Here is a 19,178-nt window from a genome sequence, read left to right on the forward strand (position 1 = left end):
TCAACCTGCTCTGGGTTATTTTGGCAGAGCTTTCGGGTCAAACTGACCCAGAAATAGGTCAGGCCACACGGGAGCAATTCAATTCTGACCCAGGAGTTGGATTTTCTTCTAGTGCACTTTCATCACTATAGCATTGAGTTTAAACGGCCCTTCAAAATCAGTATTTAATATAAGTCATGCTTCCAATGTCCAATACCGATACTGACATCTGTTAAGAAATTTACCAAAAAGGGGCCAGACCATCGCAGCTGTTCCAGCCTCGGTTTATTCCGTAATGATAACATTATGAATGAACGATAACCAAGGAATTAGTTACCTTGCTATTTTTTTACTGGATGCTGTTTTAATAAAGTCTCTATCAATCTTTACGTCACCGGAAATTACTAGAATTGTTTATAAGGCATGTTGTATCCAAAAAGGTTAAGTCGAATGCCTGCTGACACACGAGTCGAAATTAAACGTTAGGAGATCAGATAAAAGATCAACACAGAGTTGCAGTTGCAGTCAGTCGGGCTCATCAATCAGAATCAACGGAGATTGTATACCTTAAAGGCACTGGACACTTTCAGTAACTACTCAAAATAATTGTTAGCATAAATACTTGGAGAGCTGTTAACAATATAAAACATTGTGAGAAACGGCTCCCTCTGAAGTAACGTAGTTTTTAAGAAAGAGGTTATTTCTCACTCAAATAATAAAAGACTTGTGCAATAAGGGTTGTTTTTTCTTTCATTATTCCCTTCCAACTTCGATGACCAATTGAGTCCAAATTTTCACAGATTTGTTTTATGCATAATATTGTTTAAATGTACTAACTGAGAAAACAAGTCTTTGACAATTGCTAAAGGTGCCCAGTATCTTTAAATTTAATCCCAATTTTTTCAATCAAAAGATTGGTTATATAGGCCCTATGCTATAACACGGCCACAGATATTTCTATACACAAGCATTTATTGGATTAAAGTCCCTTATAATGGACGGTGAACACTTATACTAGATTGTGAATCCCTAATAACGGATTGTAAACCACCAAACAAACAAATTGTGAAATGTATTTATTGACCTTCGTAGACACTGCCGACACAAAATAAGCCTGGATTCATCACATCGAACAATTTCTCAAAGAAACCCATTTGCACACATCAAAACGTGATTGCAGCTTCAGAGCACGCGGTTTTTAGAACAGCCTCAACTTATTTTGCTGTGTAGTATTTTCTTATTCTGTTTGCGGTATAATTTTCTTGTAACATTAGAACTATCTGTATTTGTCCACCTGTACTGCAACACTAACAATAATTGATTAACACCACTCAAGGTTTGTATGGTAGGCGACCCTCCTCCCTACACACATGCACCTGTCTACTCGGTAAATCAAAAACTTCTCTTTATTCTCCCATTGTTTGGACTAATTGTTTTAGCGACGTCCTCGCTGGTTTTGTACACAATGGCGCACCAATGACGTACTCAGGGTGTCAAAGCACCAATCCCTATGTTAAAGACATTGGTGTCCACAGCTTAGACTCGCTCACAACACTCAGTCGTAATTCACTTTATTATTTTGAAAACCACCTGAGTTTAACACAATTTTCCATCGGTTGACATAATATAGGCTTTGACAATACTGCGCTTTCAGTTCAAATTGTTTTTAAACTCAAATGCGCGTTTAGTGAAACATTTCATATAGGTATGTTGCCTTCGGATTGGGCGCTTTGGAGTCCAAAAACCGTTTGTTTTAAAATTAATATTCACATTAATATCCCTTGGAAGTGTGTTTTTTATTTGTAATTTCATAAATGATCTATACAGACCACTATTTTGTACAAATGATCTATACAGACCACTATTTTGTACAACTAATATTTGTACACTGATTGTGTTTCAAAATTCGTTTTATGTTTCTTCAATCACCACACACTAATCACAAAACGCTGTAGGTGTTTTGTGCATGACCAACTCCAAACAGCATAATTTCGAGAGATTTGAAGGCAATGTGTCTGTTTAGATGTTCAATTATCTAGTATAGGGGCCTTTATCAAAACTACGGGGCGTACAAAACCTGACATGGTTCACAATAAAGCATTTCTCCCCCATTTGGAAAATGGTGCCGGCCAATCATAATTACAGTGGCAACTCGACAGTTTACAAAGCCATCAATTGTCCATGTGGGCATTAGTATGAAACTTACCCTTAAGGTTTTGTTGTAATCCTTATGAAAAAAAAATAAAGAATTATAACTAACCTGTAGACATTTCAAAAGTTTGTAGCGTTTTAGAGATATCGCCGTAAATCCGGAGCAGTTATCTCATATATTATGCAGGAATAATTATCCGTAACTGGAATACACTGTGATAAACGTTAATGACAGTAACGCTTCTCGGATACAAATTAATTATGAGATGAAACTGATATATTATTTTCCATAGTCACATTAGTTCGAAAAGAAACGATTTTTAAAATACTTAATATTTTTTAAAACTGCTGGTCTTATTACCAATGATTTTAGAAGTGTCTACAAAAAGTATACCAACTGGACTTGTGTACTGCCCGACGAATTCTAATTTTATTATGCAGGGTTTGTGTCGGCCAACACATTTTTTTTCGATTTAGAGATTTTTTTAAGGGTGTTCCTACTCGACAATACAAGTATTCTTTTGCTATGAATCAATGAATTACTGGCCAAATGCAAAAGTGAGGACAGAGTACACATTGAAATTATTGCCCGCACTTTATTTATTTATTCACTTGAATTAAAACTCAAGGGCAATATATGAAGGTTGAACGGGGTTCGTTCTTGGTAGTGAACATGCCAGTGCAAATATGCCAACGTTTTCTGGGCTCGATTTCACAACACCATCTAAAGATTAGTTATAAATTGCCATAGTAATTTGTAATGTGACATCACACTTTGTTCAGCAATTAAGACTCATTCGCCATTAGCCAAAAATCTTAGCTCTCAGTGAAGCAATCCGTTGTCTGACAGGCAAGGACCCCAAAACCATGCATTATAGCACTACAGGAACGTTGCCTTGGATCGGTCGAGTTGGTTTGTGAAAAACGTTTGGAACCGTTTGTTATAATAAAATGATTAGAAAGTTGTTTTAAAAGTCGAATATAATTCAGACAAAAATATGCCTCGAAATCGCACGGGTTTTCTTTTCTACGTCGTGAACTTACACGACACTCTATTTTTTATTTTGTGGAGTCAAATGTTTGACGCAATTTCGAAGCATTTGTGTGTGTTTTGTTGTGATTTACTTTTAAAACATCTTTCTTATCATCGGCCCTATATGCATTTCATAACAAACGGTTTCAAACACTTTTCATAGACCAACTCGCCCGATCCAAGGCAATGTATCGCTTTGACTGTGATATGCTATAGAAATGTATAAGTAAAAATAGTATTTCAAATGCAAAGCTTACTACTTATGTCATCACCACACAACTTACACTTGTATTGGTGTCATTCCAAGCATTGCGGGGGCATACGAAAAACCGATTCGATAACGTTGAAATGATAATTGAATCGGATAATCGGGTAGTCGATTCTAGGAAGTGATGCTTGTTCCCTGCGGATTTTTTTTTTTTAACCCAAATCGATTTACGTTCCTTCATAATCCCCTAAAACGCCTCTTAGGTAAACAAATCTTCAACAAGTTGTATGCTTTAATCCAATCTAACTGTACGCTTCCAACGTGCCATGCATGGCAAATACACGACTTAACTCTCCGAGCTTTCAATTTAGCAAGCGGTTTGTGAGATGCTTGTGCCAGACGGAGCGTGAAATTGACGGGGGCTGGCCATGGATGAATTTCCACTTCCAAGTAACTATTTCCAGTTCATGCTCAATACTTAACATTCGGCATGGAGCCTGTATTCTTCGTTCTTGTAAATGGCAAGACATTTTGTTTGTATTCTTTAGGAGCACCTCTTATATATGGGGCGCATCAGTATTTCCATCCATCCAATAATCTGAACTGTTTTAAGAGGAATATCAATTCCTGCCTTCAGCTCCTCTGAGGTCTTTTTATCTAAAATGTTGTCTTACTGTTGCCCCTTTCCGATGAGTGGCTTTTAGCCTTGTTCGGGGCAATATTGCGTATTAAACAGAATAACCTACATTTCTACAGCATTTTCCAAGTGAAACGAAACAAATGACTACGACATAAAAGCCGTTGCTTGTTTTTCCTCAATGCCCCTTAACGTAAGATTAAAGTGAAAGGATCATAAAGAAAATAAAAATAAAAAAGGGAGCTTAGACTACACCATGTCGCTCTAGTCACAATGTCGCTCTAGTCACAATGTCACTCTAGTCACAATGTCACTCTAGTCACAATGTCGCTCTAGTCGCAATGTCGCTCTAGTCACAATGTCGCTCTAGTCACTCTAGTCACAATGTCGCTCTAGTCACAATGTCGCTCTAGTCACAATGTTGCTCTAGTCACATGTCACTCTAGTCACAATAACACTCTAGTCACAATGTCGCTCTAGTCACAATGTGGCTCTAGTCACAATGTCGCTCTAGTCACAATGTCGCTCTAGTCACAACGTAGCTCTAGTCACACCGCGCTCTAGTCACAATGTCACTCTAGTCACAATGTCACTCTATAGTCACAATGTTGCTCTAGTCACAATGTCACTCATGTCGCTCTAGTCACAATAAAGCTCTGGTCACAATGTCGCTCTAGTCAAAATGTCGCTCTAGTCACAACGCGCTCTACTAACAAGGACACTCTAGTCACAATGTCACTCTATTCTATAGTCACAATGACGCTCTAGTCAAAATGTCGCTTTAGAAAAGATCTGTTTTTGTCTTTTGTGTTTGTTGTCAGGCATCAAAGAACCATGCCTTAAGGTTACGTCTACATCAACAACCATGCCATAAGGTTACGTGTATGCTCAACAACCATGCCATAAGGTTACGTCTATACATCAACAACCGAGGTCACGTTCAAATCACATAAAACGTGATATGAGAACCTTTCAATTACTTTGGTTCATAGCTTTTTCATCCATAACTAACGGCAATACGATGTCGCTATAAGTAAGTCAATATCCACAGTTGTAGCCTTTTAACGTATACGTTTACCATCATTGACATATCAAATTTCAGGTCATTAAATGCCAAGGTTAGCTTTAACTCAGTCAAGTGACATTAATTACTGCTTTGGTAGAAATGATGGAGGTTTTGTTGTGGGTAGTAGATTTGTTTATCAAGCGTTACATATATGAAAGGTGGACCCGAGAACCAAACAAGTCCACATAATATGGGGAACTTGAAACACTTTGTGGACTTGCCTACGTCCACACATTAATGTTTACACTGTTGAAGAACAACTATGTGTTTTGCTTTAAAATAAATGCAAAGAAAAGAGGAAATTCCGAACAGTGTATGCAATACAGAGCTGTGTGTTGTTGACGGTGTTATTAGTGACTTTGGTGGCGTGTTGTGCAAATGCTTCTGCTGCAGCTGTTGTTCACTTGGTGTTTTGTTGATCTTGTTATTTTCTTTTCCTCATTCTACTTACTGTCCGTTTTGGGGACTAGTCTGGTTTATGATGTTCTGACTGTTGTTGTTGATGTTGTTGTTGTTGTTGTTGTTGTTGTTGTTTTTTGTTTTTTTAGCAGTTTTCTCGTTCTCGTTGACGAAAGACAATATGGAGTTTTCGTTTACGACGACGGATGATTCTGGGACGGCAATGATGAAATTTTGGCGTCATCTGCGCATGCGTCGGCTTTGAGGAGGATCGTTTCTCAAATTCTTCGACAGAACTTAAGATGAAACTACTAACCGTGGCAGAACCATCCATCGTCGAAAACGAAAACACCCTACTAACCGGATTGACGTAACACGAAAAAAGAAAAACTATCCGACTTTGATTTTTAGATGTCTGCATAGGGCTGCAGTAACATAGATTTACCTGCCATGGCCCCACACTGCTTATATTTTACGACCTGCAATATGAAAGTGGTTTTACTAAAAAAATAATCGATTCTTAATCATTGTCGAGTGGTGCAAAGGAAATAACACAAGGATGTAGGCAGTCAATATATGGGGAAATTTGTACAAGCAAACAACGCAAGCTACATGTAAGCTTACATGTAAAGCTTACATCTCGAGTAGTGTCTGCAAGGGCATAGCACATCATCCCATAATAATATCTCAAATCGGTAGCTTGTTGCTATAGCCAAGTTGCAGCCATATCCTCTCCCTGTGTTAATTCGCATGCAGTCTGTTTGTTCGCATTGCCAGGTACAATGGTTTTGGTTTTTAGCATTAAAAGATGGGGACTATGCTAAATTACTAAATGAAGTAGGCACGTTAATAAATTAAGACCCATTAAATAATGCTTATTATGTGATATGTACAAAGAAACGTCACACGCACAAGGCCTTCATAATAAATTGATCGGTCCTTATATTCACGTGTAGTAGGACTACATGTACAAATTGTATGTTATTATTTTTTTTTTTTTTTTTGGGGGGGGGGTTCTAAAGATATCATACAGGATTGGTAAGCATAAAACATGTCTTTGATTAATTTCAGTCTGAAAGCTTACTACTTATGAAGTGTATACACTAGAAACATTTCTTTTTGTCAATTATTATTCCTCTAAAATGAAGTCATATTTGAGAAAGCTGCATCAGAAAGCCTTAAATTAAACGCAACAGCTGAGTTCGGTAGCCACATAGGACAGTACGTTTATTACTGAACATTTTGCATGTTTCTTCACTATTATTCTGACTCGCACAACGGATTAAGCCAACAGTATTTACATATATGTTCTTTCATGTATACAGTTGATCAAATAAAACATTAACACTGCCTGCGACTCTTTGTCAGCTCAACAAATCCTGTATAATACATTTAAGTTTAAAAAATATTTCATTCTAAGTGCGCGAGACTTATGCGTTATTGGTGTAATTGTTTGTGGTAGATTATCATATTATTATACACCATTCAATTCATACGAACTGCTTGATTTATGAGTCAAAACATAGTAAAGAAAACACATGAAACAGACGGTTCCATGACGATAAATTGGTGTATTCAAAATATTTTAATCAAATCCAAATCGTTCAAACATCAGTTCGTCCTTTGTAAATGTAGTAAGATATGATTTCAGAAATATGTGTCATTGTTGGCACTTCATCAGTGACAACCTCCATACAGAATAAAAAATCATCCATCAAGCAGATATAATTAGGGCACTGGTCATTCCAAGAGAGCGAACAAAGGTAGAACCTTGGGGTCGACCCAAATATTTCTGGTTACCTTGCCAGAATCGTGGCGTTTCCATTTTTGCTTATTTCACCATTGAATATTCGGCAAGGTAGAGGTCCTTTGGGGAATTATAATTGCTATAAAATTACCTCAAAATATATGATGGCAAAAACCTTTGTACAGCCTTATATAATCATTCATTTTTAACAGACCTTTCATAAAATTTAGAAATAAAATTAGCTGGAGCTGTCACTGTGTCATCAGTTTGTGGACACACTTGTCGATTTCCATATAGCATTGAAGCATTTGGTGTTTACCAATAGTAGAGAGGACGGTTGCGTCCGATCATCGGTTTGTCCTTGGCTTAGGTCGATGTATATTATGCACAACGATGAGTCAAGGCGCAATCTTTGTTTTGGCAACCGCACTTGTTTACAGGTTGCATCAGGCTTGCGAAACAATCATGTGTTGGCAACCAAAGGTTTCCTGAGGCTTGCGAGCAACAATGATGAAAATCACTTATAATACATCTTTTGGTCCATTACCAGAATATATAATTATAATAATCACAAGGGGAACTGATTGGGTACATTTTAAATTTGGGGTTGAATAATGAAACTTGGATGTGATCCTACTGTACGGCAGTTAACGGTTGAGGCTTTTGACTGGCACCCGAAAAAAGGTATTGACAAAATAGGGCCACTGCCAACATAGGGCTAGATTAGCTCACAGTACAGCTCAGTTGATTGAACGGGGGTTCAAATCCTGCTGTGTTAAATTTGCCTTTGTTCAACCGCAATTGACACAAATTCATCAGGTGATTTGCACTTGCTTATTATTAATTATAAGTCTGACAAGTGTCAAAAATTGTATTTCAAACAAATAACTTCATTGTAACAACAAATTTTCTCTTGTTGCTTAAATGTTAATGTGCAGTGATCAGTTGGGCTTTCCAACCCTGGGCTCTGGCTCCGACTCCGGCTTCAGCTCCTGGCTCCTGCTTCAGCTTCTGGATCCGTTTGATGTCAAGGCACCGTGCACAAATGCGCACTGCTCCAAAACTGATGAAACATAGCCCAACCTTGGGGCGGTGCCCTACGTTTGGAAAAGGTCCAAAGTTGAAACAAAGAAAGGATGGTTCCTTGTTGTACGAACAAAAATGATTCTCGTTTTCGTGTGCAGGGAACCAGACTTAGATGCACCCCATAGAGGTTGTGCTTATAATACAGACGCCTTGTGCATGACGTGTCAGCTTGTTATTAAAACACCAAACTTACAAATTAAATTCCTATTTTTTGGTCTAAGTTAATCCCCCATTAAAGATGATTGATAATAAGTGCTGTTGTCGTTGAAGGCTTCATGAAACGTCACAGTATTTGACCCAAGTACAAATGCGCCCAATTGTCTTAATTACAAAGGTAATTAATTGACCAGTTAGTAATTAATCTGGGCGATATTGGCAATATTATGACGTCATGTACAAAATGAATGAGGCAGGTCTGTCGCACCATGGAAACAACTAAAACATTGGAGTTATTCAACGACTGCACAAGGGGTTTACTGTTTAATACATAAAAAGTGAAAAGTGAGACCGCAATAAATTCAGAGAGTGTTGTTTTTCCCAGAGGGGCGGCAATAATTATACATATCTAGATGTATACTTCTACCCGGGGATTTTGTCTACTTTCTTCTTGAACCCTGTGTATCGCCTACGAGTGCTACAAATAGACATGACCCCTGTGGGAATATAGGGCACTGCATTTTGCCGGGTGAAAAACAAGATTTATGTAAAATATTACACGAGTGTCTTTCTTCATACGACGACGGTATCGCGGGGAATGTTTGTTTACCTTCTACTGTGCTTAAAGGAACACGTTGCCTTGGATCGGTCGAGTTGGTCTATGAAAAGCGTTTGAAACCGTTTGTTATGAAATGCATATGGTTAGAAAGATGTTTTAAAAGTAGAATATAATGATCCACACAAGTATCACTCAAAATTGCACGGTTTTCATTTTACGTCGCGAACTAACACGGTCGGCCATTTATGGGAGTCAAAGTTTTGACTTCCATAAATGGCCGACTGTGTTTGTCGACGAGGTAAAACGAAAACCACGCAATTTCGAGGCATATTTGTGTAGATCATTGTATTCTACTTTTACAACATCTTTCTAACCATATCGATTTTATAACAAACGGTTACAGGACGCTTTTCAAAGACCAACTCGACCGATCCAAGGCAACGTGTTCCTTTAAGTGTTACATGCGAATAGTGTAACTGACAACAAGAAAGGTCCGTGCAGTTAGGGACTTGAAACACTATGTGGACCTACACACGTGCACACAATGTAGGAAAGTACACAAAGTGTATAAACACAGATCTGTAGGCTTACGTACGAGTCCTGGCAGGGTTTTTTTGTACACATTGGAACAATAGACTTGGACCTCATTGGCATTCTTGAAGAGGGGTAAATTAACAACAATAGCAGGACAACACAAAACCAATCTGTAAAGTCATGTGTGTTCAATTCCGATACCTCATGGAAACCAAGGACAAAAAAGGATGGTACGTTTAGAACTCAGCAGGATAATTAAAGCCATTTGACACTTTCTAAACGGAACAAAAATTTAAAGTTCACAGATTTACAAATAACTGACAGGGTTTACAGAAGGTAATGGTGAAAGACTTCACTTGAAATATTATTCCATGAAATGCTTTTCTTTTTGAGAAACATTACAACGATTATCAATTCTCGATATCGAGAATTACGGATTTATTTTTGACACATGTCATGACACGGCGAAAAGTGCGGAAACAAGGGACGGTTTTCCCGTTAATTTCTCCCGACTCCGATGACCAATTGAGCCTAAATTTTCACATGTTTGTTATTTTATATATAAGTTGTAATACACGATCGTACTTTGGACAATACTGTTCACCGATGTTGTGCGATTACTTTAAGTCAGGGTGCTTGATTGTATAGGTGAGGTAGAAGGCTGGATACACAACTTGAAAAACTGAAACAACTGGAACTGGATTGATGCAGGGAACTACATAAATACTGCAAGTACAAACTGATCTGCTGCTTGCCTGAATACTTGATGAAACTCCTACTCTGAAGGCATTTAAATTTGGACGGCCAACACCACGCACGGGGAGGCAGCTACACCATTTCACAGTTCGGGGGAGGGGAGCTGGCTGCGGCTCGTGAAAGGAGTTTACAAGGGTACAATGATCTAATGTTGGAGAGTAAATAATGGGTGGATCGATGGCGACAAGGTTTGGCTGTATCTTATAGAGCATTGTGGGCTGGCGGTTTGTCTTCTCCCTTCCAGTAAATAGAGAAACTCTAAAGACTGTTATAGGGTGCGAAAGAAATGTGTGTATATAGTCTCTAGGGAAATATGAAGTGAGGGACAAAGTACAGAACAAAAAGAATGTTCCGTATTTTAGGAATGTGTGTGTTTTAACAAAAGGGATCTGGTAAAATGATGAATCTAGGACCTAGCTTTGCTTTGTGTACAAAACCAATGACGGCTTCCCTAGACTGAAGTCCAAACAATGGCAGAACTACGGGTTGGTCCATTTACAATAATGTAGGCTTACTGTGGAGTCCTTGAGGGGCCTTTTTCACATTGGTACAATGGACTCCACATGGGATTTCCTTGCTCAACCTGGACCCCACAAGGCAATCTTCAAAAAAAGTGGAATAATAGAACAACAATATAACAGGACCCCATATATCGTTATGTGCGATTTGTCTCAATTTTTACCAAGTGTACAATCTTATTTGTTTGCCTTACTTTGACGTATTTAAAAGCATTGTCCAAACTACACTACACTGCATGCATCCGACGGACAAGTTATTTATGGGGAAATCTTGCTCAAGGACTCAAAGTGTCACGATCGGGACTTAAACCCCCATTCTGATGGTCAGCAACACCAGAGCTTGAGTCTCTAAGCCGCTTGGCCACAAACGCCAAGAATGTTAACAGTAATTCTCAAAAAGTGACAGCATGAATGTTGACACAGTATTGTGAGTACCGGGAAAAAGAATCAAATTTTACAGCATAGGCCTATATAGGCTGTTAAAGACACTGGACACTATTGGTAATTACTCATAATAATTATTAGCATAAAACCTTTCTTGATGACGAGTAATAGGGACAGATTGATGGTATAAAACATTGTGAGAAACGGCTCCCTCTGAAGTGCCATAGTTTCGAGAAAGAAGTAATTTTCCACGAATTTGATTTCGAGACCTCAGATTTAGAACTTGAGGTCTCGAAATCAACCATCTAAACGCACCCAACTTCGTGTGACAAGTGTGTTTTTTTTCTTTCACTATTATCTCGCAAGTTCGATGACCGATTGAGCTCAAATTTTCAAAGGTTTGTTGTTTTTTGCATATGTTGAGATACACCAAGTGAGAAGACTTGTATTTGACAATTACCAATAGTGTCCACTGCCTTTAAAGACACTGGGCACTATTGGTAATTGTCAAAGACAAGTACTCACTTGGTGTATCTCAACATATAGGCCTATGAATAAAATAACAAACCTGTGAAAACTTGACCTCAATTGGTCGTCGAAGTTTCGAGATAATACTGAGAGAAGAAACACCCTTGTCACACGAAGTTGTGTGTGCTTTCAGATGCTTGATTTCGAGACCTCGGTCTCGAAATCAAATTCGTGTAAAATTACGTCTTTCTCAAAAACTACATTACTTCAGAGGGAGCCTTTTCTCACAATGTTTTATACTATCAACCTCTCCTCGTTACTCGTTACCAATAATTGGTAACGAGTAATTAAGGTTAAGGTTAATTATTAAGGTTTTATGCTAATAATTATTTTGAGTAATTACCAATAGCTTTAAAGAAACACAAATATCAACACGGTCACATTTGTGTTATTTTAACTTCATTATGTTAATTTTGATTCTCTGTTGTGGTTATAATGTGACATTACCCATATTTTTGCAGTGTATAATATGCTGTACATACATGTAATGTATTTCTTTAAAATACCTTAATGCACGATGTGTTTTACATTATTCAGTTTTAATCAACCACGGCAGTCGTCAAATCATTACGTAATTCTGGTTTAATGAAACTAAGAATGCATCATAAGCGAACTTTAAAATCACTAATCATTTATTGTACACAAGGGTGCTTGCTGAGTGAACCAAAAACCCTGCCCCTACTCTTCCACGATAAAGTGTTTCGTGTGTTCTTTTACTGCAATAGTAAATGAAACATAAGGCTTAATGTCCCATCCGAAGGACAAATTAATTATGGTAATTAATTATGGTAAAGAAGCCACACTCTGTTAATTAAATACACCGGAGCTTTTCCAAGTCCTTCGCTTGTAACCTCTCGTACACGACATGCCACTATCTAACTTTTGTTCTTAATTCATGTTGGCCTATAATAACATGAATACGTGATTCGAATCGGAGGGGCGTAATTATTACAACAAGTTAACACCTCGTTAAAAAAAAAGAGTATCATGGGCCTAATTAGTGAGTTGTCTGTTTTGGGGCGGGGAGTCGAACCATTGTTAGGCAGTTATTAAACAGGAGATATTTGTCAGTTTCACGCGTTTGCAAATCATACCTTAAAAAAAAACACGACCTAATTCACCGTTTCAAAAAACTGTATTCAGTGCATGAATGTAGTTGAAAATAGTTTGTGTATTGTTTTTTTCTTCAAAATGGTTGGCCGGAAATTATGGACATAAAAAAGGTTTCTTATAATGTGATACAAACATAGGTTGAAACTTACCAAAGCCAAGGTCCATGGCACATAATAAATGATAACAACAAGAGCCACAGTTTTAGACATCCGGGTACATCTCTTTAGGTTCAAGTTCTTCATCAAGTTCTGCGTCTTCTCCAATATGTCTTCCTTAGAAACTACTTTCTTTGTCTTTTTGCGGCATTTTGTAGGGCAGCCAAAACAGCAGCAGCAGAAGGCACGGCAAGATGATGCAACTAGTTCCTTATTACTCTCAGAGCGGACTGGACCAGGATGCTGACTCCTTCGCCCACTAGCCTCCGATGAAGCCGTGCTGCCCACAGGGCTCTGCTCCTGGCTCGGCTGCCTGCGCTGGATAAATTTCCGAATGGAGACTACGAACCCTACATAGCAGTAAACAAGAAGCGGAATCTGGGGAACGCTTATAGCCAAAATCACCAAAGTAAAGTTTTTCGAGTAATCAAATGTACAGTAGCCATGACGATTTGTCATTGTGGTCCACTTTGTTGTAGGTTCACTTAGAATAGCAGGTATGCATCCTATGACGGCAGACGATATTACAATAGCAGCTACTACCCGTTTGAGTTGAACGCCTCCAAGGCGAGTCCGATAAAAGATTGGTTTGCGGATGGCCAGGAAACGGTCTAACGTCATAAGAGAAACAACCGCGGTCGAGGCGAGCTGTAGTGCTGTGGTCAGCGCACCGTAGACCCGGCACAGTTCCCCGGGGAATGTCCCAACTCTAAGGTACCAGTAGGCTGCCAACGGGAACACAGTCACTGACGAGGTGAAATCCAAGATGGCTAAAGCGAATATCAAGATATCGGGATTACTGACCGATCTGAATTTCTGCACAGCGATTATTGTCAGCGAACTACACAAACCGACCAGGACACCGAGGATGATGACAACCGTTGCCTGGCCAACATTTTCCCCCGAGGAAGGATCGTTGGCCGCGTTGGGTGACGGTGACACCATAGCATCCATCATTCATTCCGTAACAACAATTATCTCTTCAATATCAACCTGTAACCAAATCAGATAATTAAGATATGAAAATCACATTACAATTTAACAGTGCATGAAACAAAAAGTGAACGATTGCTCGTTAAAAAGTCATCTGAACAAGTTTAAAGTCATCTGAACAAATTCAAGTCCATGACAGGTCCAAATTATATATATTTGACTTCTTAACACATTCCTCGTCTGTGATGCCGAGGCCCGATTTCATTGCTGCATGCTGATGGTATCTCAACATTTCCAATGAACAAGATGTAAAATAATTCACTCCAAAAAACGCCACCTGCCACACCGTTATTTTGTCACTTTCTACCTTTCTACAAGTCAAACCTTGTAGAAAAATCCCTTCCTCACACCTTTTGCATATTGCTTATTATTTTGTCATACGATATCTTCTGCGTGGTAATAATTCCGGCACTTCCTACACGGGCAATAACAAAGAACTCAGCGTGCGCGTGCTCTCCAGTGCAACAAGTGCCTCTGTAACGTGTATCAAGTAATAATTAGTCTGTTGGTTGTGATGTGCTACACGGCTAGTCGTCAGCCACAAGTCTGTGACTCAGGAACAAAATGTTAATGTGTAAGGATGATTACTGTGTTTTAGATGGTCTGCGACAGGTAGGCCTACCCAGTCAATGCAACGCTATGAAGACCAGCAACTTGTCGTGGCATTGTGATTGATGGAATCAAGTCAGTGGCTCAGTGTACACAGTCGTAATTCCAGTTGTGCTGCCGCCATTTTCTCCTCTTTTGTATTCACCCGTTTCCATGGTTATTAAGAGGAATGGAAAACATGAAGAGACAAATTATGTTGAATATGCAACATCCATCAGATTTCCATGAAAGGTCGTCTTGGAGACCTTAGTTTAAAAAGGTTGATTGTTCTACTCTAAGCCTATTTTTTCATGACCGGGTAATTTCAATATTGTTTTGTTTTTGCCCTTATAACATCGGTGTGGAGGCCTATTAAATACACTATTGGTAATTGTCAAAGACAGGACTCGGGAAAGTACGGAGTATATAGTGCTAACACACATCGGTATATGGGTTAAAACCAAAAACTAATATTCTTTATCCCCGATGCAAATTTAACATCTATTATATACTTCTTTCTCGAAAACTATTACTTCAAAGGGAGCCGTTTCTCACAATGTTTTATACTATCAACCTCTCCCCATTATTCGTTACCAACAAAGGTTTTATGCTTATAACTATTTTGAGTAATTACCAATAGTGTCCACTGCCTTTAAGCATTGTATACTCAGTACTTTCTCGAGTCCTGTGAAAAAGAAATCCACATGCATAATTCATTGTTTTTATTAATGTGTTCTGTCACTCTCTATTTTGAAAAACTGAGCTGTACGACTTAATTAAAAACAAACTGTTTACAACAGTGATGCAAAATAAGCCAATATTCCAGCCTTTACTTTCCTGATAGCCGCAGTTAGCGATCGTGACACTCTGTACACTCTTAAATGTCCTTTCTCTTAAAGTGACTGAGCAGTATGATGCCACCTTTGCTGTTAGTTACATCTCAGTAAGATGTCAACCATCCTTGTACCATGCTTGCGGAATGAATGACAGTCAACTCAAGCGAGACGACTATGGCCCAGAGAGCATTGACTTCACACGATGCATCTAAGCACCGATAACGAATAGCGCACCGTGTTTTCTTTCAACTCAAGCAGTTCATACTTACAGCATCATCAATCCATTCCCACGATTCAACACGTGTGATGGGATAGAGAGAAAGTAGAGAGTCCTCCAGTCACCACACGATGGTATCTCCTCCTTCTAGTCCTACTTCCTGGCAGGTGACGATCATGCACAACCTTCCAGACAATCGCGTGCCCATTCTCGAGTGTATCATTCGCCTGATTTAGTGACTTATCAAAATTCTGTCAGATGCACGTGAGTACAGCCAACCATAGGTGTATATTGCTCACGAATGACGAAATATAGCGGGTTGTTTTATACTACGGACGAAATGATGACCGCTCTGCCGTTCGGTTTCTGTGAATTTGTTATGCACATAAGTATGCGCAGACTCATCTCCGAAGACACGATAGAGATGATGCGGTAGGGAGTTTACCTCCTATGACCAGTCATGTCAAAATAATTGTTACCCTCAAGAGTCGATGCACGTTTCACTTACAAACAAAATAATCTTTTTGTTTTAACGATGATGTTGAAAGTCATATTAACATTTCATTTCTAGCTTTTAGTTTGCATAACAGTGAATAAACTAATATATAAGACTTCAATCTACGCTTGTTAGGAGCAACTATTTTGAGACAATCGGGCAGTCTTGTAGAGTAATATACTGAGCTGAAGCATTTTGCTCAAGTTGTGTGACTCAGTAACTGATCAAACTATAATTTGATAAAGAAAGCTGAAGACAAACTGAGCGAAACGTCGTGCAAATTCAACAGCCGCTACAGAAGAACAACACTCTTCCAGTAAACAGGTTATCGTATGATGAATTTCCACTTTGAATTGTTTTTTTTTTTTAAGCACAAGCCCATTTTTAACGTTGTACCTTTTTTACTGGTGACTGTATTTTTAAGTGAGCAATAAGGCCAAATGAATTTCCCATGCAGGGAACAATAAATTTGTATTGTATTGTATTGTATTTAAATTGGGTTGGAGGGTGAACATACCACACATAATGGTCGCACTTCCCCCTCTCCTTATACTAGTAACTGTTTTTAAAATCCACGCGGCCACACTACACACTCACGGGGTTGCATTTTTGTTATCGAGCGACTTCGCCATTTTTTGCATAAAGTCATATCTACTGTTTTTATTCACCTCGCTGAGTACTTGTTGTTTCTTTGATGTTGGGTTGCATTGGCACAGGCTTGGGTTGCATTGGCACAGGCTTGCAATAAGCAATGCCCAGAGGAAACTAGTAGAGGGCCTACACAAGTAGGTACATCAACTCATTTGTTGATACCCGGTAAATTATCCACAAGCGTATACTTTATAACCACGCAGTGTCTAATCTTTGCGCTTCATGTATACAAACTATATAGCATTGTTAGATCCGACGGTAAAAGATGGATGGGTACTCAGATTTTTATAAAAATTCAGTAAAAATGGCTTTAAGATCTAAATAATGTCATCTGTATTAAGGGTTTAATGTTTGTATTTTTGTTTGGCCTAATTATTTTTCGAAAATTATGTTTGAAAGTACTGTTTTTTGTTCTGTTTTCCCTTATTTTCTTGCTTATCGGTAATTTGCTTGGAGTTTTCAGTGTAACAAAATGATATCTTTGATTGTAGTTATAACAAGTCGGGATGTGTGATCTTGTCGTAACGTTATAAGGCGCATATCATTCCTAATCATAACTATTTATATATAAATACCTCAGACTGTTTCGCTATTCCTATTGGTGGAGAGCGCGTCACGTGTGGGTGTTTAAACGGTTGATAATGACCAGCTGCACTGTAAAAACAAGTGTTTAGGTTCTGTTACAGATTTCGAACGCGTCAAATAGTTTAGGTTAAACACTTATAAAGGCAGTGGACACTATTGGTAATTGTCAAAGACTTGCCTTCACAGTTGGTGTATCTCAACATATGCATAAAATAACAAACCTGTGAAAATTTGAGCTCAATCGGTCATCAAACTTGCGAGATAAAAATGAAAGAAAAAACACCCTTGTCACATGAAGTTGTGTGCATTTAGATGGTTGATTTCGAGACCTCAAGTTCTAAACCTGGGGTCTCGAAATCGAATTCGTGGAAAAAATGCTTCTTTCTCGAAAACTATGGCACTTCAGAGGGAGCCGTTTCTCACAATGTTTTATACCATCAACCTCTCTCCATTACTTGTCACCAAGAAAGGTTTTATGCTAATAAATATTTTGAGTAATTACCAATAGTGTCCACTGTCTGTGTATAGGGCCCATGAGTTGTGTTGTAAAGCAGTGGTTTAAACATCAAACTTAAACACTGTGTTTAGCAAACTTTGATGTACTGAGGACCTTTTAAACGCTTCCTATAAACACAATGTTAACCGCTGATGCGGGCCTTTATCGGATCGGGCCTTTATCGGATCGGGCCTTTATCGGATCGGGCCTTTATCGGATCGGGCCTTTATCGCACGGCCACGACCCTGCAAGGTTTTCCGGCTGTTTAAGAACTCGTCGCTACCCTTTTTTCGGATGTAGAAGTTCTTCGGTGAACGACAGGGCTCATGTCCGATTGTTTTTCCGTTCTCGTTTTCCGGGTTGGGGATATTCATATAGTTTATTGTTGCACTAAACTGTGTAGCTGGTTTTCAAAAAAGGTGTTGCAAAATTCTTAGTATTTGTACTCAAAATATGTTTTCTCTACTACGGCAGCATATAAATAGAAATGTCAATATTTGATTAATATTCTATCGTAGAGGCTGTGTTGTTTATAATTATTTGTAATGCGCTGTACACGACGCATAGTGAAGTACGCAGTACTTGTGTGTTATGGTGGAGTGAATTTATGGACCTTACCATGTCACGCGTACTTGGAGTCAAATTGCGCACAAATGCCGCAGAATGCGCGCTTATGCTGTATAAACACATGGGGACGTTTACTCCCGAAATTGCGCATGCGAGATTAGTATGATGATGACGTTATTGGGTCGAGGCTGAGCAAGCTATTAAAATAGCTTTAATACAGTGCTTATTAGCCGCCCAATCAATTAGTTACTGTGAGCACTGAGATGAATATTGAATGGGTTGTTTCATCATTGGGTTTCTATAATGGGTGATTGAATTTATTGAACACATTCTGTGACTTAAAGGCAGCGGACACTATTGATAATTACTCAAAACTATTTATTAGCATAAAACCTTTCTTGGCAACGAGTAATGGGGAGAGGTTGATAGTATATTACATTGTGAGAAACGGCTCCCTCTTAAGTGACGTAGTTTTCGAGAAAGAAAAAGATTTCCGCGAATTTGATTTCGAGACCTCAGATTTAGAATGTGAGGTCTCGAAATCAAGCATCTGAAAGCACACAACTTCGTGTGACAAGGTTTTTATCATTATTATCTCGCAACTTCGACGACCAATTGAGCTCATTTTCACAGGTTTGATATTTTATGCATATGTTGAAATGCACCAAGTGAGAAGACTGGTCTTTGACAGTTACCAATAGTGTACAGGGTCTTTAAATCGTCAATATTGTTAACTTTGT

General features: G+C 38.6%; 1 protein-coding gene across 1 annotated transcript in view; it reads right to left on the reverse strand.

The window, feature by feature from the left end:
• LOC117302086 overlaps positions 1-15,966 on the reverse strand; it is a 30,298-nt gene extending 14,332 nt beyond the window's left edge. Inside the window, exons 1-2 of the mRNA XM_033785883.1 lie at positions 15,696-15,966; positions 13,004-14,002 (exon numbers count right to left, since the gene is read on the reverse strand). Coding sequence (XP_033641774.1) covers positions 13,004-13,966 — 963 coding nt within the window. The 5' untranslated portion in view covers positions 13,967-14,002; positions 15,696-15,966. The remainder of the gene's footprint in view (positions 1-13,003; positions 14,003-15,695) is intronic.
• Between the last annotated feature and the right edge of the window lie 3,212 nt (positions 15,967-19,178).

Source organism: Asterias rubens, chromosome 18, assembly GCF_902459465.1.
Source record: "Asterias rubens chromosome 18, eAstRub1.3, whole genome shotgun sequence".
NCBI lineage: Eukaryota > Metazoa > Echinodermata > Asteroidea > Forcipulatida > Asteriidae > Asterias > Asterias rubens.